This window comes from Fundulus heteroclitus, chromosome 10 (assembly GCF_011125445.2).
Source record: "Fundulus heteroclitus isolate FHET01 chromosome 10, MU-UCD_Fhet_4.1, whole genome shotgun sequence".
Lineage (NCBI taxonomy): Eukaryota > Metazoa > Chordata > Actinopteri > Cyprinodontiformes > Fundulidae > Fundulus > Fundulus heteroclitus.
The window spans coordinates 3,955,342-3,980,277 of NC_046370.1; the positions used below are offsets into that span (position 1 = coordinate 3,955,342).

At 40.4% G+C, this 24,936-nt stretch overlaps 1 protein-coding gene across 1 annotated transcript; it reads right to left on the bottom strand.

Annotated features, from left to right (window-relative positions):
• On the bottom strand, positions 1-23,986 carry fra10ac1 (FRA10A associated CGG repeat 1). The gene is made up of 14 exons (XM_036141806.1): positions 23,867-23,986; positions 21,660-21,739; positions 21,363-21,455; positions 20,826-20,871; positions 18,650-18,726; positions 18,405-18,488; positions 18,152-18,236; positions 15,842-15,887; positions 5,349-5,462; positions 4,260-4,302; positions 2,554-2,687; positions 2,346-2,399; positions 538-622; positions 1-160 (listed from the first exon to the last, which is right to left on the bottom strand). The coding sequence occupies exons 1-14, from the start codon at positions 23,882-23,884 to the stop codon at positions 118-120; spliced, it is 1,002 nt and encodes a 333-aa protein (XP_035997699.1). The 5' UTR covers positions 23,885-23,986; the 3' UTR covers positions 1-117.
• Between the last annotated feature and the right edge of the window lie 950 nt (positions 23,987-24,936).

Below are 24,936 nucleotides of genomic sequence, written 5' to 3' on the forward strand. Positions count from 1 at the left end.
GCAGGGTAAACATTATGTTTATTTCATGCACACAAGACCCAAATAGAACATACTTAATATCAGCGGGATACAAAAGGAAGTGTAGTCACAGCAGGGTTGCCGCTGATACCAGCAGATTCAAAGAAACATGTCTTCAAAGTACTCATCAAACTCTTCCTCCCTAAACAGATAAAACAACCAAAACACAGAGATGTCAGTTCCTGTCATGCTCAGTGCTGACGTAAACAGTAGAGGGGGGGGGGGGGGGGGGGGGTGATTAACTCTGGCAGAGCATCAGTGCTCTACATGAAGTGAGAGGATTGTGACTTCCAACAATGATTCAGAGCACCGGCACTAAGGATCGGGGAGCAGGGGAAATGTTGACATGCAGCAAACTTTTCAAAAAGCTTTTTTAAAACTCGAAGCTTCTGCGTCTCGCCTGTCCTGACGGTTCAGAAGCTTCACTGACGTATATCTAAATGAGCTACATGCTGTGTCATACACACCCGGGAGCTTGATGGGGAAGATAATTTTCGAACGTTTGTCTGACAACCTCACCTTGATTTTTCCTCCACGGCAGGGGCGGGGCCTCGCCAGTGGTCAGCTTCTGATTGGCTGTCCGGTTCAGTTGCAGCTTCGGTGTCTATTAGAAGAGAACAAACATCAAAAGTTAACAATGTTCCAACATGTTTTTTTTTTTTAACTGTAAATAATGCTACTTTTCCAGAGGGATGGTTGGAAGGACACAAGGAATGAAACAAGAGGAAGGAAAGGGAGGGAGGCAGGACACGAAAAAGGAGGATAGAAGAGAAGCCACGAGCTAGAAAGCAAGACAGAAGTATGAAAAGGAAGTGGATGAGGGAGGATGGAAGGACGGAAGGACTCAAGGAAGGCAGGAAGGATGGAGGGGAAGAAAGGACACATGAAGGAAAGGATGGAATGAAAGAAAGGACACATGAGGAAAGGAAGGATGGAGGGATGTGTACATAGAGGGAAGAGGAAAGGCAGGAAGGACACATGGAAGGAAGGAAGAAAGGAAGGACACATGGAGGGACACATGAATGAAGTACACATGGAAGGAAGGGAGGACACATGAAAGGCAGGAAGGAAGGAAGGAAGGAAGGAAGGAAGGAAGGAAGGAAGGACACATGGAAAGAAGGAAGGAAGGAAGGACGGACACATGGAAGGAAGGAAGGAAGGAAGGACGGACACATGGAAGGAAGGAAGGAAGGAAGGAAGGACGGACACATGGATGGAAGGAAGGTAGCAAGGACACATGGATGGACAAGGACACATGGAAGGAATCAAGGAAAGGAAGGAAGGAAGTACACATGGATGAAAGGAAGGAAGCAAGGACACAAGGAAGGAAGGAAGGAAGGCAGGAAGGACACAAGGAAGGAAGGAAAGAAGGAAGGAAGGCAGGAAGGACACAAGGAAGGAAGGAAGGAAGGAAGGAAGGAAGGCAGGAAGGACAGGGAAAAGAGGGAGGATACAAAGGAGGAGGACAAAAGGATGATAGGTAGGAAACAATATAAGAAAAAAGGTGAAAAGTAAAGGACATAAAAACTGAATAAAAAGTCACAAGGAAAAAAAGAAGGACACTTCCCAAATTTCCCCATTGAACAATCCATGTTTTTTTATTCTATTCTATTCTATTCTATTCTATTCTATTCTATTCTATTCTATTCTATTCTATTCTATTCCAGTCCAGCAAGGCTATTTAAGCAATGAGAAGCTGATCATTGCAAACCCTGAGGTTAAATAACTTGCTGCCAGCAGAAACATGTAATTACTGCTAAACATTTCCTACTAGAACCTCTTCTTTATTTCCTTAATTGCACCCAAGCAACATTTCTGTAAACAACCTTCATCCTGAAAAGGCTTAATTCTCCTTTCCAAAGGCCGCCGGTTTTCAAGCATGTACAACTGCAACAAACAGAAATAACCAGCGTGTGTGTTCTTATGGTTCTCGTAGCACGTTGAGCCAAATTACATGACACGTGTACAAAGGAAGTCTGCTTCTTCAGTACGTTTTCACCTTCCCTGTCCCGTTATCCGTCAACATCCAGGAGCCGACAAAACAAAGAGGCAAGGGGGCAGAGGCGTACTTTATGTCACGCTGTTCACAGTCAACGACTAAATAAAAGCAACGTTAAAAAGAATTAAATAAACAAGTAAAAGCCAAGAAAAAAAAAGACCTGCTGTCAGCCGATTAGCATTAACAGCAGGGTTAACCTATGTGCCTCCAGGAGGTGTCAGGATGTTTTCAGTCAGAAAGTTTGAATGCTGGCAACCTAAATATCCAGGAAGAAATTGGATTTTTCTGCGTGCGTGTGTGTGTGTGTATGCGTGCGTGTGTGCGGCACCTTTATCAGAGTTTTGCGGCTCTGACTCTGAACTGCTGGAGGAGGTGGAGCGATCTGTGGGAAAAAAAAAAAAAAAACAGATGAAATGAGGCTCATAATGAAATTTCTTTCCCAAGAATTAAATGTAAACAAAGCGGCTTCTGAGTGGCAGCTTCATTAGATCACCACCGCAGAGGTTAGCTTAAAGAAGACTGCGGAGGAGTGGTACCTTTATGCTTCTTGTGTTTGTGTTTCTTAGAATTAGACGAGGATTGCTTCTTCTTCTTCTTCTTTTTCTTCTTCGGTGGCTCTTCGTTCTCCTCGGACATCTTCCTTTTCCTCTTCACTTTCACCTCCTTTCTCCTGAAAAGACACGCGGACAGGTCTCAGGGCGTAGATCACAGGGACTAGATATCGGCCTTTACTCCTTCTCACTTTCACATCAGTGCTAATTTTAGACAGCCGTTATGAGTCGAGGCTTCATTTCAGAATCAGAATCAGAATCAGAATAGGCTTTATTGGCCAAGACCGAGTTCCCAAACAATGAATTTTGACTTTGTACTTTGAATATATCTATCTATCTATCTATCTCTATATATATATATATATATATATATATATATATATATATATAATATATATATATATATATATATAATATATATATATATTATATATATATAATACTATAATATATATATATATATATATAATATATATATCTATATATATATAGAATCTACTATATAATATATATAATAGATACATATATCTATTATAATAGATATATATATAATATATATAATATATCTATATATATATATGTATCTATATCTATGTATCTATATCTATGTATCTATATATGTATCTATATCTATGTATCTATATCTATGTATCTATATATGTATCTATATCTATGTATCTATATATATCTATATATATATATCTATATATATATACATCTACATATATATATATATATATATATATATATATATATATATATATATATATATATATATATATATATATATATATATATAAAGAAAAGAAGGAACAAAAGAAAGGCAGGTTGGGATTTTATTTCCCAGCAGAGTAGCTTACTACTCCGGCTGTGAGGACTTGATCCAGTGTTTATGTGTGAGGACCGGCTCAGGCCCTGATCCAGGGTGGTTCCTGTGAACCGGAAACTATCCAATAATGTTGTTGAGGGCGGTGAGGGGGAGGGACTGTGGGGTGTTTAAACTCCAGATTTTGACCGCACCAACGGTCCAGCCTGTCCACCTCCTGTCCGTATGGTCTGATTCAGGACGGAGACGAGTCTGCATACTCGTCTCCGTCCTGAATCAGACCAATGGCAGTGCCGTCATCTGTGAACTTCAGGAGCTTCCCCAGACGGGTCCGCGGAGGTGCGGTCATTTGAGCACAGAGGGGAGAGCCGTGGAAAGGGAACACACCCCGGAGGGGCCCCAGGACTGGTGGCTCCTGAGTGCTAATTGGTGTTCCCCAGCTTGCCCTGCTGCTGCCAGTCATTGCGGAAGCTGGAGATCCGCTGAAGGGTGAAGGCGAGCGATGTGAGCTTCTGGTGGAGGAGGACTGAACAGGGTCCTCGCGTACACCCCTGGGTGGTCCAAGGAGTGCAGGAAAGCTTTGTCCCAAGCTGACTGCGTTATCTGCCCAGCTGTGTTCCCCGGTTGGCAAATTGCGGGGGGGTCTAGCAGGGGTCCTGTGATGTCCTTCAGATGCTTCAACACGCATTTGTAAAGCCCAGCGCACCACATCACTGAGCACGCTCGCTTTTCTATGCCGATCTGTCCTACTTTGAGCAGACAAGTGCACACTCTCCACAGCGTTGGAAATATGTCCTGGAGAGCCAAATAACCCAGATTTTTTTTTATTATTATTATTTGAAAGAGGAAATGTAAGAGGGCTTACTTGTGATGGTAGTTGAGTTTGAATGAGCATTCAGGACAGAGTCCTAAAATAGAAAACAATATTGTTACTGCTGGCCCTTTGCAGGTAAAATCTTCATTAACTACACAGATCATATTTGGTATATTAAATGTGGTATTTATTTAATAATAACGGTCATTGTAGCTCTTTTTTTTTTTATACACGCTGTTTTCCAATTTTTTTAAACACATTTCCTCCAAGTGTATCTATTTACTATTTTCTTGAAGATAACTACTGTATACCGTTCCTCTGCTGTATACACTCCGTTTATTTTCTAAGACCTGATGCTTCCTCTTTTTTTCCCCCACTGATTGACTTTTCTCATTTGTAATCAAGCACAGAACAAAATGCAACCGTGATTTGGGGACAAAGACTTGAAGGGGGAAAAAAAATAAAAATAAAAAAATATAAAAAGTGGACAAAATCCAAGGTAAAACGTGACCGTGGCAAAAACACAGGGTTACATACAATGTTTTGTAACGAAGAAAACAAGCTAATCTAATCTACAGTTAGTTCTAAAGAGACAAAGAATGAGCTTAACAGAAAGGCCAATGTAAAAAAGTGAAAAATAAATGCCAGAGTAAGTATTAAACACAGAAGGGGTTTAAAATCTTTGAACATTAATGTGGGTGTTTCGCTTAAAGAATCTGTTCGGTTCCATTACCAACAACCTCAAACTAAAAAAAAAAAGGCCTGATAGTTTTGTTCTTTTTGATGTCGTCTTAGTGAAGCATACCCTAGTAAAATTACCATGGCTGCTTTTTTTTTTCTAAAGCGTCACAAACTGAATTCAAATGTAGCACAAGCCCGTTTTCTTTTTTCTTTTTTTTTTTTTTGTCTGGAGGTGACCTGTCACTTCAGTTTGTTAAAAGAGCCTGTCATTCCCAGCTTGACTGACTTAGCGGATCCACAAATTACAGTAATTTGAGCACGATTCTCTGCAGCGTGACACCTGGAAGAGCGTTATTATGGGTTTGGGGTGTTAGACAGGTGCATTATCAGCCACGGTTATGTTAACACATACTCAATTACATATTTAAAAAAAAAAAAAAAAAACATTTTGAAACTCACTGAGTTTGACCAAAGCGTTCCTCTTCTCCCCGTGCTCCACGTAGGCAAAATTTACCTCCCAGCTTTTCAGGCCTTCCTCTTTACTGCAGACTTTGTTGCCACACTGGAACTGACCTGAAGGATGAACGCACACACACACACACACACACACACACACACACACACTGCAAATGTTCACGCTCACATTTCTTTGACGTATTCCTCACTTTTTATGCGCACAAAGTGAGATTTTAACAAATCAGTTGACTCACGGGGGCCTAACAGTGAAAAAAATATAACATAGAAATCAGCGATATTTGAGAATTGGGGGATTTGACGAAACCTCCACAAGTGTCAACCTTTTTCTCACCCCACTTCACCTATCCCTGCATCCCTTCCTCCTTATCAGCACTGCTCCTACTCATCTCCCTTGTTTCATCTCACTTCATGGCCCGAGGCCACCCTCTAGCCGCTGCACAGCCTGCCTATTATCCCCAGAGGAGCTTAAGGTGCACTGATCTGGTCTCCGGGGTTCCTCCACGTTGTAGCAGAGGGAGCGAGTGCGTCATAGCGCTACGCTCTTGGCTCGGGGACAAGAAATGATCCACTGTGGGAAAAGCGATGTTCGCTCTCACCCGCGGCAGCTCAGGATGCTTTCAACAATCGGCTGAGGTGACGCCGGCCACCGTGACTTTGGGCCACTCGGGCTGACCGGCCGACTCACGTGTGAGATTAGGAAGATATGACGTCAGCTTAGAGAAATAAGAAAGAGCCACGTCTGGCTCTGGTCCTACGTTGCAACGACAACTGTAGGATTAGCATCAGGGAAGAAAAAAAACAAAACAAAAACTGTTTAAGAAAAAATAAACTGATTTTACAGTTGAAATTACAGCATTTCTTATAAAACTTCAATTAGGGCTGTGTGATATGAATCAAAAATAATACCTCAATATTTTCAGGCTGAATGCCGATATAAAGTAATTTAAAAAAGGCATTTCTGAAACAAAGCTTTATCTCAGATGTTTCACAAGGAATTATTTTTTACAAACAGCGGTAGATAAATATGAGAAACAGCTGAAAAATAACCTATTATTGTTTGGTTTTTTTTTAACCAGCATTGGAAGTAACTTAAATACCATTACTTTTCACTGCTAAAATTGCATTTACTCTTAAAAACACTAATATTTATTTAGATGCCATCTAAAACGCAATATCTGTCTTTACTGTTGATCTGGCGTTCTGTTAGTTGTGACATCATCCATGGAAGACAGATCACCTGCTATTACCATCTAATGTAGAACAGATTACTGGATCAATGTGTGCTTCTATGCTTGTTTGTCTCTCTTGTTGTGTCTCTGCTTTGTCTTCTGTAACCCCAGTCGGTCGAGGCAGATGACCGTTCATACTGAGCCCGGTTCTGCTGGAGGTTTTCCTTCCCGTTAATGGGGAGTTTTCCTCTCCACTGTCGCTTCATGCATGCTCAGTATGAGGGATTGCAGCAAAGCCATGGACAATGCAGACGACTCTCCCTGTGGCTCTACGGTTCTTCAGGAGTGAATGCTGCTTGTCGGGACTTTGATGCAATCAACTGGGTTTCCTTAGACGGGAACGTTTTGTTTTTTTTTACCAATCTGTATAATGTGATTGAATTTGACTTTGGAAAAGTGCCTTGAGATGACAAAAAAGAAAAACATATCAGGATTTTTCTGAGTTTTCTGAGCGTCGTCACACCTTCCACTGAGGTTCACAGAGAGAGGGAGTCTATTGCTAGTTGTATATCCAGTTGTCCTGGAGCTGCATGCACAGCATGCCAAAATGCTAGTTATTGAAATTAATGGCGTTTAAAGTAAAGCGCTAAGTTTATGAATCAGGGGAACAACTGTTTCTGTACGTTTTGTTCTTACCTCATTAACCAGAGCCAGTTTTTTTTTATTGTTCCTGTGATAAACTTTGTTGTTAAACTTTTTACCAGATCCTTACTCATGACAATGAACCCCCTAAAGCGTCAGTTCTAAAATGGGTTTCTGGTTCTGCATCATCAGTTGGAATTAAGGCGCTCGTCCCATCACGCTGTCAACTTAGTGTCTATAGCAGCTGCCACCTAGAGACGTTATTCTGCTGTCCTGCCCATTAACTCTAACAATTTGTCTGTGGTGTTTTCAAGTCTTTATTATGCACATAAAATTCTAATAAATATCTAATGTATGTACATAAACAGCATTTTTTATGACAGGAGAAAGGACCACAAAAGCATTTCTTCTGCAACAAACTTCCCTTGAATAAGTTCCAAATCCCTGCAGTGTAAAAGAGAACCAGCTTAGTGTCTGATATAAAATAATATAATGTATTCAGGGAGCACACCAGTGCAAGTTTGACTCCCCCGAGCTAAACACAACCTCTACCCTGGTGGAATTAATATAAAATCTGTGTCGAGGCCATTTCTTTGACAAAATAAATGGCAAAAACTGAACTATAATCAAGGCCAGAATTGTTCGCCTGTTTGTGTCAGTTTCCAGCCCCCGGGCCCTACATCGTCTCATGTGAGAAATAAAGCCAACTCATTCAGTCGCTTTTATGCATTCTGAGGGTTGTTTCCTAAATGGCCAAAAAGGCCATTCCTGCTTTGCATCAGTTTGCTTTAACTCCTTTTTAAGCGTCCACTGAAGTAGTAAAAAGTTCAACGGCGTGTTCTTCGGTTTGTTGACATGCGCTAAGTATTCCCACACTAAAGGTCAGGTAAGCCTCACATGGGTCTATGACGAAAACAAAAACTGACAACCCGCTGCCTAAGTAAACCCCGATAAGCGGGGGAAACTCCTTTCGTCTTACGTCAATGGCTAATTATGCCACCAGCCAGCGGCTTGAGATCAAGACAGACATTTACTGCAGGACAGATGGCTGCATGATTAACGGTCACTGGATAAAGTCCGAGAGCTGAGGCCTGAGTCAGCGCGCATTCATTTTTAAAATCCCTCCTGAACACTCGTGGCACATGCATTATTCTGAACTCAGATAGATTTGAATTTTTATATGTCTCATGATAACAGCCAACCCAGAGGATTTTATTTGATTTAATTAGGTTTGGTTTCTGGGGGGGGGCTGCTTATCTCTTAGGTTCAGATAGAAAAAAAATATACTGCAGTAAATAAGAAGGTGCGTAATGGAGGTATCTGATCGTTAAAGATTTTGGGTTTTGACTCAGAGGACCTGAGGAGAGTTTTTACACTCTGCAAATTTAGGACAGCCGGGGGCGCTTCTGGATGATGCTTTGGTTTTATTAGATCTACGTTTTTAGATGCAACCAATTTAGCAAACTGACAGTGGATTTGGAGCAGCCTCTTAATCTAAAGCCCCGAACATCACAGCCAATCAGTGTTTGGTCATCAGATCACTGAATATGGAGATTTCTTTGGGTTTACTGTGCGAACAAATTGGGAAATCGAAAACTTTTTGCTGGATTTCCCCCCCCCCCCCCCCCCCCCCATTTATATTTCAGACTGATTAAACACCAGCTCACACACTCTTTCCAACAGAGGTGATGCCTACCCATCTTTAAGTCTGAGAGTCTCCGAGGAATGCTCCTTTTATCCTTAATTATGTTACTGACCTGCTTCCAATTAACCTCATCAGTAGCGAGATGTTCCAGCAGGAGACTTCTCACACATAAAACATTTGTATTAGTCTTTTACTGAATCTCTGCTAGCATCTTGCAAATATGTATTTACAAGATAGACAGAAAAATGAGTAAAACATTTGGTTTAATTTGGTTCTATGTTGGAACTAGGTTCTCTGATATTTTAAAAATAATTCAGAAGTGGCTCTCAATCAAACCCTTCCTACAACAAGTAGTGCAGAATTGTGAAGTAGATGCAACAGGTTTTCCATGTTCTTTTACCAAGGAACCCTTCAGTATTGAGTGCATTTGAACTGTATGAATAAATGCTTTGTAGAACTACCTTTTGCTTAAATTACAGCTGTTAGTCTATTGGGGTACGTCTCAATCAGCTTTCCACATCTAGAGACTGAAATGTTTGCCAATTCTTCATGGCAAAATAATCTGTATTTAGTCAGATTGGACAGATAGAGTCTGAGACCAGCAATCGTATAAATCCTACCACAGATTCTCAACTGGAATTAGGTTTGAACTTTGATTAGGCCATACTAACGCATGCATATGCTTTGATCTAAACCTCTCCATTCAACTCCTGGCTGTAAATGTTAAGGGAGGAAAGGTGAACCTCCACCCCAGTTTGAACTCTTTTACAGCCTACAACCAGGTTTTTTTCCAGGACTGTCCGGTACTTTAGCTCTGTCCATCTTCTCTGTCCCTGCTGCCTCCGCCATGATTCACGCTGGCACTGATGTGTTCAGGGTGACACGCAGTATTCGTTTTCTACTAGAGTTTAGCGTGTTGACCGAAGTGTCAAAATGCAAAGAGCGCCTCCTTCCACTGCTTTGATGCGTCCACTGCATGGTTAACGGCAAACTGGAACACTAAACTTCCAGATTTGTTTCAACGGTTGCTCTTCTTCCTGCAGAGTGGGGGACTCGAGTCACATGACTTGGACTCAAGTCAGAGATTTTATGAATTTAGACTAGACTTGAACAGGTGTTCAGAGACTTGTGACTTGACTTCGACTTTAACGGCAATGACGCGAGAATTGAATTGAAAAGACTTGATGTTTTACCCAAATCTAAAGCTTAAGACATCTATCATTTAAAAAGTGTGCACCATTAATTCATTTCCCTCGTTCAGGATGTATGTATGTGTGAGCTGCAGCACAGCCAATCAAATTAACCAAAAGTATTTTTTCTAAAGGAAAAGAAAAGAAGCTAAGGACAAAGATGCATCCAACAGTAATTTTCTTTGGGTCTGAATATGAAGTTCTGCTGTTGCATTTTTCACTGAATATTCTGGAAAATATGGTTCAAAGGAAGCAAAGTTTAATTTGACTGTTTTGTAAGGTCAGCCAAACTGGTTTCGTCACGTTCTGAGATAAATACGGATTTAAAAAGAACACATGCTCTATTATTCACATTTAAAATATATTTCAACATTGTTAAAGACTCGAAACGACTAGAAATTAGAGAGCAAAACTTGACTCGAGACTTGACTCGGAACTCGAGGATAAAGACTTGAGACTTACTTAGGACTTGCAAAACATTGACTTGGTCCCACCTCGGTCTTCCTGTCACTCTAACATAGAAGCCAGATTAGATTTTTCCTGTCAACAGATCCGCCCACCTAAGCTGTGGATCTCTGCAGCTCCTCCAGAGTTGCTTTTCTGCAGGACTTCCCTGTTTTTAGCTCCACCCATTCCTCCCCCCCCCCCCCCCCCCCCTCCCCCACTGTGGAAGAAACTTACCCCGACAGCATGATGCTGCCACCATGTGACATAGTGGAGATGGTCTGTTCAGCATAATGTGCAGGGTTAGTTTTCTTTCACAGAAGAAAATATATTATTTATCAAACCTTCATTGAAAATGAATTGTTCTCCTTTCTATCAGGAAATAAAAATTTCATTTTGGAACCCCATCACAGATGAACAGAACACGGTGCACAATTTGTCACCAAGATTAGAGCTCTGGAGCTGTGAGCTGTCATTTTTAAAAGTGATTTAATAGCTTCATTGCAGCTGATGTATTTAGTCTGGCAACACAGAGCCCAGCAGGGTATTGCTAATTATAAAGTACAAACAATCAATGGAACAAAGACCTGGCTAAATAAATTATTTAAAAGCAGAAGAACTGATGATTTCACCTGTAAATTGGCCTGCCACTTTCGTTTTACTTCAACAGGAACCTAAAGGAAACTGCCAGTAAGCAGATTGAAATCAGATAAAATAAACTATTGGGAAAGCTCTAAATGTCGTCCAAGAAGCCAATAGATTGGCACAGTTTAAGAAAACTCTTAGTAAACTTCACTAAAAAAGGTAAAAAAATAAAAAAATAAACTCCAGTGCCTCACAGAAAAATAATTATCCCTTGAATTTCTTGACATTTTCCCCATTTGCAGTTAGAAACGTATTTGTTTTAAAAATTGGGATTTCCTGTGATGGACCAAAACAAAGTAGAACATATATCTGGAGAAGAAGGGAAATGTTTTTCTTTGTGTTTTTTTATGTTTTTACAAAGACAAACCAAGGTGAGAGATATTTGTAATCTGTCCAAGCAGAATCTTTTGAAGGTTGTGGTTGGAATGTGACAAAATATATAAAAAGAGTTAATATCATACTCCAGGTAGTAGTGTTAGTTAGTAGTAGGGATGCTCCGACATGACAATTTGAGCCAGTATGGATATAAATATTGCTGTTATGTCCGATAACCGATATTTGCCGTGTGTGTGTGTGTCCACATTTACTTTGATTTTGTAAACGTTTGTACCGACTGAAAACCATAACTGAACTTTTGAATGTGGGTTATAGTCTATAGTTTAGACTTTATCTCATCTCTGCTTCATTTAAAAACCCACAATCCTGGCTGTGATGCATCACTATCATCCCCCCCCCCTCTTTAAACACTGGCAAAAAGAGCATCTAGATGGAAATAAACATCACTTGTGTTAGTATAGGCCCAGTTTTACTTATCGGACTGATGCGACATGTTAAAAAATGGCTAACATTGGCCGATATTGACTTTGTAAAATGCCTTGTGATGACGTGTTGTGAATGGGCGCTATATCAATAAAACTGAATTGAATTGAGGTTGATATATTGTGCATCTCTAGTTAGTAGTGCAAGAAGCACAGATTCACCAAACCTCATTCCAGCTCTTCAAGAATTTAGAGTTTTTTTTTTGTTTTTTTTAAGCGAGAGAAGTTACAAAAGCAAAGACCACTGCCCGTTTCATCTGAGGACGCCCACATACAAGCAGCTTAACATCAGCTACCTCTGCCCTCTCACCTCCACAGCACTCCATTCCGTCTGACAGCAACACCAAAGTGTAATTTATACCGGAGGAAAAAAAAAAAAAAGCACACACACACACACACAGAAAAACATGAGCTGGGCGCTGCAGCTGAACATCCGCCCCGGCAGAGCAGGATTTCGAGACAAACTGGAAATCTGAGCTGAAGCAACAAAAGCCAGTGTCAGTTGCACACGAGCCTTTCACAAACAAGTTAGCTAAATGCCAATGGGGGCTATCAGCTGCAGGCGAATATCTCCACCAGAGTGGCGACGTCCCTGTGTCAGCACACTGCTACAACCGTGTTTGATGTTGAAAAAGAAGCATCTTGCAAGGATTAGAGTCTAGAAAAGAAAAAGGGGAAAAAGAAAAACACACATTTTGAGGTGCATACAAACACTGCACCCTCTGTGGGTTTTCTGTCTTTTTGCAGGAAGAAGAGAAGGCACTGATGTTGACTTGGTGCTCTTGGACATGCTGATATTTGTAAAATAGCTGGTAAAGGCTGTGTGATATTACAGTACATGGACTCCACTGAGATAAAAAAAAACACTCTGAAAGTGTTTGTTCTCCCAGCTTGAAGAGGAAGACAAAAATAAATAAATATTGCACCTCCACTATAATATTTATCATGCTCATTCAACGTGTGAAACTTTAATCAACCTATTTTACTGGAAAGAAAAGTGATGCTTGGCAAAACGATTTTGTCAGAGATTTATTTAGCAATTAGACGATCATTAGCAAAAATAAACATGAGGCTACTAATACATTTTGCAAAAGGAAAAGCAAAATAAATTAACTACTTTGATAATTCTTAAGAGTCATTTAGCAGCTGTCATTTAAAGCCGAGCCCAAGGAGGAGTTTGATGCTAATGATTTGTTAAAAGCATGTAAAAAAAAAAAAAAAAAGCACACAACAACCCAAAACCTTAAATAAACATGGTTACAGTTGGGGGCGCCACTGTACCGTCACAGCCCCGATGTCACTAAAGGAGACATGCAATCATGTTAAAAAATGCATGTGTCATATGTGAGCAGCGCTCTGGACCAGAAAGGAAAGATAGCTGCGTGTTTATTGCGTTTTGTTAAGAGCTAAAACAAAAAAACACAGCAAAAAGAAACGCAAAGAAACATCTGGAACCGTTGACTTGCAGAAGCGTGAAGGCCTGCCAGGTGGTTTGAAGTCACCAGTGCGCAGGGTTGCTCTGGCTTTCCTGATACCGAGCAGCAGCGACCAGTGAGCGGTGGACAGACAGCAAGCCAATCGCTCATGTAATAGTATATGGCAAGCCCTTTGGTTATATAATCACACGCTTCGCTGCACCTGATAGTTTAAGAAATGGCATTAATACACCACTGGGCGCCAGAAATAAATTACGTATTGCACTTTACAAGTGCCGTCTGGTGTCCCAGTGGTGTCTCGAGAGTTTATTATTTATTTAGACTTTCACATAGATAGTTGAACTTTAATTTCACATGCAATCCCAAATTAATTAAGATAGAATTCGGTTGTTGTTTTTGTAAGTAAAAATACAAAAATAACTTTTACTTTTAGACTAAATGATGCATTTTGTTTGACATGTGATCTGTAGGGCAGAGTTTGGTTTAGTCTGCTGGGCGGTTCCCTTTAAAAAGGGCGAGAGGTGATAACTGTAGCACGCAATGTGGGTAACGGACACATTTTTTGGCTATTGCACTTCATACTGTTCAAGATTACCGAAAGGAACTCAGTGAGACAACACTGAAGTGAGGCAAGAAATAAATTGAATTAGTTTTAATAACAGGGAGAAAAGAAAAAAAACTTCACCTGACAACAAAACCCATCTTAAATAATCTATGGCGATATTTAGAGGAAACCTCTGCCTCCTCGACCTTACATCACACTGCGGCCATTAAAACGAAGGGAAAGTGTTCGAGCAAAGCGCCTTACTGGATGCAGAGTGGTGGGCATGACCTAATAGGAACATAACCCCCCCTTTATTTGAACAAAGACGCCTGTGGCAGGGCTAAAGTGCAGTGGACCTTATGAGGATACGAAAGGTCGGCTTAACAGGGTGGGGGAGTTCGGACCTTTCCAACAAATCTGTAAACAGAGGTCTACTCCGGTTATGTCATGTGCATTACATACGAGCCGCCACTAACGACACGTAGCCCACGCAGAATTGCCGGCAATCACATAAGTTCTCGCTGATGAACTTTTGCAACACCTTCAATTGCAGCGTTTGTTCTGCTCAATTCAAGTTGCTTTTTTTCGTCCCATTTTAACACACGTCTAAGCTTCGTGTGCATGATGCGATTCAACAAAACTAAGTGGGAATCCTATATCTGCTCTGCAGACTGAGGCTGGTATTGATTTCACCGGCGAGGGTTCGGCGTTCCCAGCAGTGGCTCAGTTTGACCCGGGGAATTATTAGCACACAAATCAAAGGGGTGACACTTGAAGTGAAGCGCATCTGACCCATCTAATCCCACTTCCTGTAGAGTACTGCAACAGGGGATGAACTGTCAGAGACCAGGATTACACAGTCTTAATCTGGAACAATATATTGGCTTAGTCAGCCTTCTCAGACACACTTTATGTTTGTGAGGCTGCAGCGGTGCAAACATTAGAGAACTCAAGTCCCCAAGATAAAGTCGCCGTGCCTTTTTTTTTTCTTTTTAAGTTGCTGGGAAGATATTGCCTTGGATCCGCACTAAACTAAACTGTCGTCTTTCTTTCAAAAATGCTCCGCAGCATGTGGCAGTTCCTGCATAAACAGGCCGACAAACACAGACAACGTAGCCCCGTCTTGGCAGAGGAATTATTCAAATGTAGAAGGAATATGTCTCAAAGCACATCAATGAGCTGTCGAAGCAGGTGTACCCTCGCTAAGCTGCAGATAGTGTCCTTACTGGCTAAAACTAGAAATATCAGTCGCTGCCACGCGAGGAAGAGGAGGTCTGGCACTAATCCTTGACAAATAATGGAGAGGAATCATCAAAGCTCTTCCAAAATGTCTCAACAGAACAGAGGGAGGCTGAAGATGAGAGGCATAAACACAGGACTAATGTCTGAATGAGTCGAAACATCAGGGGGATTCTAGCGTCCCCTGCGGTTGAGGTAAAGAAAGAGCAAAAGAAACAAAACATAAAAAAAAACAAAAAGTGAAGATGAAGGTGTTAGGAAAGGTTTTCACATTACTGGATTAAGTAACGTGTTACGAGTCTTTATCTCTGTCCCCATCTAGTGGACGTGTGTGTAAACTCACTCTATCATTATTTTAAAAAGTACCAACTGTTGCTGGTTAGAGCATTTTTTTTTATCTGTTAGCATAAAAAAGTTAACTCTTTCACAAAAAAGGTAAATGCAGCATATCTAAAGACACCCAGAAGAAAACATGTAATGGTTTTATATAAATACATTTATAAGGGAAACTTGCAGAATTATACTAATGACCTGAAATTCATCACTTGCAAAAGAGCAACTAAAAGAGACCGGTTTTACTCCAGGGTTTTGGCTAATAAAGGCCAGGATTATAGGCTTAGCCATCCATAAGGGGGGAAGAAAGGCTTTAAAAAACAAAAAACAAATCAACTCTACGGTGGGGTAATTAAGGAGCAAGCCGCACCTTTTCCAGAAACAACTTCGTTCTCAGTCCGCCAGCGAAATCCAAACTGTTGGGATAAGATAAAAACAATTCATGTTATTCAGCACAAATAGTAAAGACAGAAGTAAACCGTACACAGAATAAAACCAAACAGGAAACGTACATGTGACAAACGCATACGGCTAAGGACACATTAATGTGTATACAATTAGATCATATAAAATGAAAACATTTCATTTTATATGATATTTACACACCAAAACTCCTAATTACATGTCACTCAAAGGGAATTTTCTGAGTCCACAATAACAGCGGGGTGCTATTTCACAGTAACTGGTCCATAAATCAGCTTATATCAAATGAAAAATTGGGTGGTGCTTTTATTTACCTGCCTTGTGATTTTTTACCCTAATGTTTAAGTCTGCTTTAACATCAAGATTACAACTCTTATATGAAGAAAATCTGTGAAAACAATTTACACATTTATTAATTAAATGTCAGCTGTGATTAAAACAAGTTAGTCAAATTTTGGTACTGATTTAAAACGGTTAAGAAATGTTTAGCTTAATTGCTCTGGAAATTGTAATAAAAATTCAGTTGCGCTGTAAAAAAAAAACACTGTAAATGACATTTTTTGCCTTGTTGTCCACCCCTTCCAGGAGAATTACATTAGTAAAAATGTTGGCCTGAAGTCTATTTCTCAGTCCCTCAAGATGGGGGGAAAAAATTGGGTGCTTTTTTTCTCTTCTTTTTCTTTTTTTTTTTTTTTTTTACATGCTTTTAACAAATCATTCACATCAAACTCCTCCTTGGGCTCGGCTATACATGACAGCTGCTAAATTGCTCTTAAGATTTATCTAAGTAGGTTTTTTTGTTTTTTGGTTTTCTTTTTGGAAAATGTATCAGTAGCCTCATGTTTATTTTTGCTAATGATCGTCTAATTGCTATATAAATCTCTGACAAAAAAAAAAAAAAACATAGCCAACAAATGGCTACGGGTAAATAGATATTCCCCTAAACCTGCCCAGATGTACAGTCAAGGTTATAATAAAAACAAAATAAAACAACTGTGACAAACAAGGTTAGAATAGGTTTGCACAACTTTATCATAGCTGCATCCAGTTGTGAATGACATTGCAAACACAGGCATTGCCACTCATAATCATTTGGTGCTATAGACTAATTAGTAAAGAAGCGACTTGATAATAAAGTTTTTTTCTTCTGTACTTATCAATTCACCTTAAGGCATAAAAAACTTTGAATCTCTCTTCTTTTCATATGGGTAAGCTACAGTGCTGTGAAAACAAGTGTTTGCCACGTACAGATTGTTTTCCTGCACTTAAATGTGCGACTATTGGCAGCGGCTACCATGAATCAGTCCAAAACCGTTATATTCTCAACATATTTGGTCGTTGGAGTAACTTTGGTGGGCCAAGGACTGCTGGGAAGCTTCACCAGTGTTTCACGTTGTCTCTGCTCCAGGTTCCTGGGTTTTGCTGGAGTCCCAAAGCCTTAAAAAAGTTAACCATTGTAACCCTTTTCCAGGCAGACCGAGGTCATTACACTTTGTTTCCATCATTTATTATTTTTTTATTATTATTTATTTAGACCCGGCTATGATGTGTTGCGCTTGGAGTTCTTGCCGCCTACTTCATGTTGCCACACAGGTTCTATTTGAGTAATTTCCTGACTCTACAGCAGTGATCAGGACTGGGAGCGGATAATGAAACTGAAGAAATGTGATTGATCACTGTTCATTCGTGATTTGACAAAGTATGCAGTCACATTTCGCACAGGTTCCAGTTGGTTGGGGCAGTCCTTAATAAATACAACTATAATTTAAAAATTGCTTTCTCCATTTCCTAAAGTCATATTTGTATGACATAAAAAAAAAAAAACTCCTTGGAAAAAAATAGCAAAAATAGAATAAACCTTTCAGGGGTACCAATACTTTTTTTTTTTCAGCTCTGCATTTGTTATAAGTCAGTTTTCTAGATAGACACTGCACAGTCCCAAAAAAACCCATCATACCCCCAACCTCTTTCAACACGGGGCCAGGTATGACGGAGATTAGTGTCAATAAGCAAATATTAACCTTCACACTTGGCTTCACCGCTGGGACAACTTATCTAATGTAATCTCTCAAGAAACTAGGGCAGAGTCAAACAATTTATTACGCTGCCGTGTCTCACGCAGGCAGCAAGCCGTCTATGGAGGATTGGATTGCTTTGGCGTTTCGACTCGCGTTGTGGTCCCTCGTTTTCTGCTGTGTTACGGTTTCAAAAACGGTTCGACCGTCGGGACAATTTCTTTTTTTTTTTTTTAGCTCACCTTGTTTTCCTTGTACCTGCTGAGATCAGCGATGCAGTACTCCTTGAACAGCTTGTCGTAATACTTCTTGGCTATTTCTTTTTCCCTTTGGGAGAAGAAAATCAACAACTAATAAACAAGCTGACTTTTTACCTCAGACGCATAAGCTAGTCAACGTTTGACATTTGAGAGCCAGAAGGCCTTCTTTCAAACGTGAGGTGAGCGTCTGAAGCGTTAAAGTCTCACATATGAGTAGCTGACTTTGATTAATCACCATGTCATGTCTTCCTCGTCCTCATCCTTCCAGAGGAAGCGGTGATTTTCACGCAGCACGTCCAGATCGGTTTTGTCTTTAGCCCTGAAATAAACAGATTTAACGATTTACTGTGGAAGTATGTGACTGGATCAGAACAATGCGTCCCTGTCCCCAGTGGTGCAGTGAGGAAAACAAATCGTCGTCGGTTCAGCCGTGAGGGTGAGCAGACGACAGATTTTCGAGGAGCGAGGCCGAATACTCACGCAGAGCGTCTGAGGTCGGCCATCTGTCCGCCGTAGTACAGAATGTAGTCGCCGACAAACTTCTTGTGACGCTCATACTGGGAGTGATTTATTTAGGATCAACTTATCAGTCGGCTCTTGGCAGAAACCGTCACAATTCCCGAAAATCCTCTCTTCTAATGTCTTCAAATAAATAGTACGAGTCCTGCCTCACCCATAAAAGAAGATTTTCCCTAACATGGTGGTTTTAGTGAACACTTCCCTTCTTAATGGTATCATTAATTGCATATATAAACACATTTGTAAGAAGTGTGGCATAGATGCTCTTTATTAAAATCAGGAGCGACCGGTTGTCTTTAGAAGTCACCTAATTGGTAAATGGGTGTGCTTAATTGGGAGAGTGCTGCTCTAGTGGTTAGAGCAGGGCGCTGACGTCCTGAAGAGGCGGCATGTTCCTGGGTTCGAACCCTAAAGGCTGCCACTCAGGGTCACTGGGCAAGACCTGCAGCCCCAGAAAGCTCCCCGGGGCGCTGCACAGTGGCAGCCCGCTGCTCCCTGAGGGACGCAGAGGTCACATTTCATTGGGATATAAAGTAGCAGTGGGAAATTAATAAAGATAAATATATATTTCCCTATATAGTCCCACAGAGGGGAAATATGTTTCAGTGTTTAACCCATCCCTAAGGGAGCAATCTGTGGTCCAGGGTCTTGCTGCGAAATCCGAATCGCCAGACTTTGGGGACTCTCCAAGGCGCAAACACCCAGCTGCCTGGGTGATGACCACTATAAGAAAATAATGTATTTGTATTATAAATACAGCTATCCTTTAAAGGCCTCGGATGTTTATGCGAGCACATTAGTGAACAAGGATCATCATGAAGACCGAGAAACACAGCAGACGGGTCAGGGAGAAACCTATTGAGAAGTTTAAAGCAGAGTCAAGTTATGAATCAATACCCCAAGCTTAACAAAATGAACGCATCATCTAAATATGGAAAGGAAATCAAACGACTGCAAACCTATCAAGACATGACCGCCCACTGGAACAGGCGGGCTGAGCTAGGAGAGCGTCGATCAGAGAAGCAGCCATGAGGCTCATGGTAACCCTGAGGGAGCTGCAGTGATTCACAGCTCAGGTGGGACAATTTGTCCTCAGGACATCAGTCAGTTCTATTTAAGGTGACAGAAGAAAAGCAGCTGCTGAACTAAAGCAATAAAAAGTCTTGTTTGCACTTAGCAACAAGCTATATAGACGGGACAGATGAGACCAAAATTTGAGCGTTTTAGTCTACATGCCAAACTCTGTGTGTGTGGTGGGAAACTAACGCTGAACATCACCTCAAACACACCATCCCCACTGTGAAACATGGTGCTGACAGAATCATCCTGTGGTAATGAGAGTCGTTACCAAGCTTAGGGAAACTAGATGACAGCAAGTACGGGTTAATCATGGGGGAAAAAAATCTGCTGAGACATCCAAAAAAAACCTGGGGCAGATTTTTATTTGAAAGAAATCCAGAAAATGTACCGTTTTCCTTCCACTTTGTAATTATGAAGCACTTTTGTTTTGGTCACAACACAAAGCTGGACACCACACAGAAGACTTGGAAAATGTAAATAACCTTAATTAACCTAAATGTTGTTGTTCACAGGAATGTTAAAAAAGAAAGCAGCATGAGCGAGCCATGATCATAGATTTACTTGTCGTCGGAAATCTCATACGGATCCAACCCGGTTAATAACGATTTATCACCACATTCAGCATTTTCTTTCTCTTTTTGCCTCTATAATTCTACTAGGAGGTCCTCAGAATGCTTTGCGATGTGACGTCCATGGCCATTCCCTGTTGATGGTCTGTAGCAAAGCTTCAAAACTGACGTCTGCAAACGCTCTCCATCTATTCTGACTGAGCCCGAGCTTTTTGCAAATGAAAATTGGGCGCGACGTGCAAAGCTGGTAGCCAGACACATGGAGGCTAAATTAAAAAAAATGCACGCCACGTATTTTCATATTATGGTTTAAATACAATGTACCGTCCACTTTCATACCTATATGTGGTACTTTCTGTTGCTTTATCACAGAAAAAAAAAAAACGCAAAATTACAATTAAATATGTAACAGTCAAAAGGCAGAATGTGGAAAAGGTTCAAATGGACATGGAAGCTTTTGCAACTGACTTTAATTGAGAAAAGGATACAGCGTTCATTGATATCAGATGGGCTCTTCTGTTTCTGGCTTCCTCTCTGAAAAAAAACAAAAAAAAAACAGGAAAAGCAGAGGCTTAAACATTAAAATGCAGATATTCTAAACATTATTTTTGACAGCATGGTGTAAAACAATGAGAGAGACTGCACTTTCAGGAGAATAAATGACTGTGCTTATTTAAAAGCAGCTTAAAACAGATAATTATCCATAAGTCTGGCTTGAAAGATGTGGACCAAATTGAAATATCATATCTTACATTTTTTCATGCCTGGAACACAATTCAATAGGAGGGGAACTGGGGCCTCTATTAAGAATTAATCCATACATGCGGCATCTTCTCTGAGCAGAACATAAAAATTGGATTCCTCTCATGTTTACTGCGTCGTACATCATGAAACCAAAAACAGCCCATAAAGCTCCGGTGTGAGGCTGTACGTGTATTTTCTTTGTATCGACGGCGGACGTGTGTTAAACACATGTCAGAAAAACGAAAAAAGCTTCACTGTTCCCCGCCCCAGCGGTGCCGTACCTGTCCACTTCACAGGAGTGTAAACTGCGGTGGGCCACCTTGGAGTGCCGACCTCTTTCGAACGGCTTCTGTAGGATTTCCGCCTCCCGTTTCCTGTCAAACGGGAACACTGGATGTAAGCTCCATAAGCAGACAGGTGGTAAATAAAAGACACGTCATGTTCAGAATACAAATGGAAGCATGATCAACCCCCCCCCGTCTTACTTCAGTGTTGTGGAAGGGCAACATTTGAATAGAGAAACCACTTCACTGGGCACTTTGAATCCACGGCTCAACACTTAAGTGCTTCATTTTTACCTCTCTCTCGCTTTCTCCGAGGAGTCTCCCTCTCCGTCGCTATCGCTGAAGTCCGAGTCATAGCCGCCCGCTCCGTGAATCTGTTGATGACACAGATAAGGCACAAAGGCAGAGCTACTTTAAGAGATGTGCACATTTCAAACAGACATCCAACGATCCTGTTCAGAGTGATCTGAACTTCGGTCCTATCAGGAGGTGACATGGCTGTCTTTCCCTCGCAAACCAGCTGGCTGTGCTGTTGATTGCCGTGTTCAAGATGATCTCAGCATAAAGCCTGATATTTTTCCCAGATTTCAAACTAAAATATGGCCTTTGTTATTCATGTGGCACATTCAGAGGTGTGAGCAGCGGTATGAGGAGCATTCACACTGATTCACAGACAGTTTGGATGTTCTTTGTCCTTCTGGGTGTCATCACTTCCGTTTGAAAATAAATAAGCTTAATTTTCTAATATTTCTATTATCATTTTAATCTATAAATCATATTTTAACTGTTTTTCCAAACTATTTTCCAGCTTTTTTGTACCTTTGTTTTAGTATTAATGTCCTCCTTTGCCTTTGCACATTAACTACTACATGGTTGGTGTGCAGCGCAGACTGAGACCACCACTCAGGTTACTTGCAAGCATGGGCCAGTATAATATTCACATGATCTAATGGTAATTATTTCATTTTTTAAGTATAATAACAATAATAATAATAATGATAATGTTATCTAACTGCTTTCATTTAGAACCTGCCAACCCCTTTGTACTAATAATAACATACTGGTTATCAAATGTATGATGATGTTCTGCATAACATTTAGGTATTTGTTATTTTAATTTAGACAAACAGATTTGGGAAAGATACAGAACAAACATCTGCTAAATTAAGGGGTTTTATTGCTTATTGCAATAACAAAATGCATCTTTTTTTGCTGTTCTGCTCTTTAAAGAGTAACACGAGTATATCAAACTGATATTAACTGGTTAGTTAGTCGGTCTAGTTGCTCTTGTAGCCAGCCTGCAGTTGGGTGCTTTAAAGACTTCCAGCTCATGGTTTAGTTTTAAAATAGCATTGTTATTTTTTTTCAAAATACCAAGAAAAACTGAAACATATAGAGTTATGTACATGTTAAGTGGGAAGGACCAGAATGGCATCAGAATTTGGGTATGAATTGATCCAAAGTGCATTAGGCTCTTTATGTACTTAATGTATATTTATGTTCTACTACCATGTAATATGTGACTAACTAAAATAATTAAACATGGTTTTCTACACAACCCTAAAGAAAATAAGAAATCATGATGTCCTTAGAAACCAGTGTCCTTCATGAATAATTTATATTATTTAAGTAGGTGGATATGTAGCTTCTAAAAACCTGACGGTTGAGTTAATTGACCTTCCTGAAGTTTCCTTAGGTGTGGGTTTTGTGTGCATGGTTGTGTGTCCTGTGTGTGTCTCTCTGTGTTGCTCTGGGATGGGCCAACGACCCGTACCCCGCCTTTCGCCCAACAACGGCGGGAGACAGTATATTTAAAAAAACTCAGAGAACACAACATAGTTTCATTATTTTCTTATTTTATTTTGGGAAAATTCTAAAGTTTAAAATCAAATTCATTGTTTATTAAAAAAATAAATGAATAAGTACTGATCCATCTCAAAGATCTATTTCCCTTACAGGTTTGAGCTGCTTACTTTGGCCATTTTAATGTATTTTTTCAGCTTTAACTGTGCTCTACTTCTTTATTCAAATCTTTTTTTTCTCCACTTATGTTGAATTTAGTCTCATACATAATTATAGAGCAGACATTACTGCAGTCGTCACTGTAATATGAAGCTGCCTGTTTCATTTTAAATGATTGATGTTTATATTATATAATTTCTTAGTCTGATGACAAAAACAATAATGTTATATTCCTTCTGACCACGAACAGAACTAAAAGAGAGAAACTGCCGCTGTTGCGTGGCGTCGTCCTGAATCTAATGTTATTTACGATCCTCGATATTAGAGAAAAATTATTGGATTTGCAGGGATCTTCTCTAAACTAAATGTGCTCCCAATTTATTTTATTTTTTTATGAGTGTTTGGCTCCAATGAAGCTGCAAACCCGTTTAAAGGCAGACGGCAGAAAAGCAAACCCAGTTAGAAGCTAAAGTTCTTTTGCTAACAGACCAACGGCACACAGGCAGAGCGCTTCGAATTTTAACATTTCTATACTTCACCTTCACGAGATTCTCCATGAGTTTCTTCTCTGTTGCTGCCGTTGAAGTGTTTACAATAGGAAAAGCTCGTCGGTGACGGATGACGTATGAGACAAGTCGCGCGGCGATGACGTAACGTCCAACCTATTCAAATAGGAATATCGGAAATTACGGGCGGAAATTATATTAAATGAACAACAAAATAAAATAAAAAATGTATGAACATTTTCTCATTGTTTTCAATTCGCAACATTTGCAGCTCGGATGAAGTAAATTATACATTTAGTTGATACATACACTGCCTGTCCAAAAAAAAAAAAAAAAGGAAAAAACACACAAAAAAGTAGACAATAAATTAATAAAATTAAACAAATAATATAACTTAAAAAAGGTCACACATTTTAATATTTCGTTGGACTGCATTTCACTTTGATTACAGCACACATCCGCTGTGCCGTTGTTTGGATAGGCTTCTACAATATCAAGATTTATTTCCACCCAGATTCATTTTCACCAAGATCTTGAATTGATGAGGGTAGAGTCTACCCGCTGCGCAAAGCCTTCTCCAGCACATCCCAAAGATTCTCAATGTGGTCAAGGTCTGGATTCTGTGGTGGTTGATCCATGTGTGAAAATGAACTCTCATTCTCCCTGAACCACTCTTTCACAATTTGAGCCCGCTGAATCCTGCCGTTGTCATCAGGGAAGAAAAAAATCAATTGATGGAAAAACCTGATCATTCAGTATATTCAGGTAGTCAGCTGACCTCATTCTTTGAGCTCATACCGCTGCTGAACCTAGACCTGACCAAGACACCCCAGATCATAGCACTGCCCGCACAGGCTGGTGCAGTAGGCACCAGGCATGATGGGAGCATCACCTCATCTGCTTCTCTCCTCACCCTGATGCGCCCATCGCTCTGGATCAGACCATGACCTTCTTCCATTGCTCCAGAGTACAAGCTCTATGCTCCCTAGCAAATTAAAGCCTTTTTTCTGGTTAGCCTCACTGATTAGGGGTTTTCTTAAGGCCACACAGCTGTGCAGTCCCAATCCCTTATATTCCATTCGGATTGTGCATGTGGAAATGCT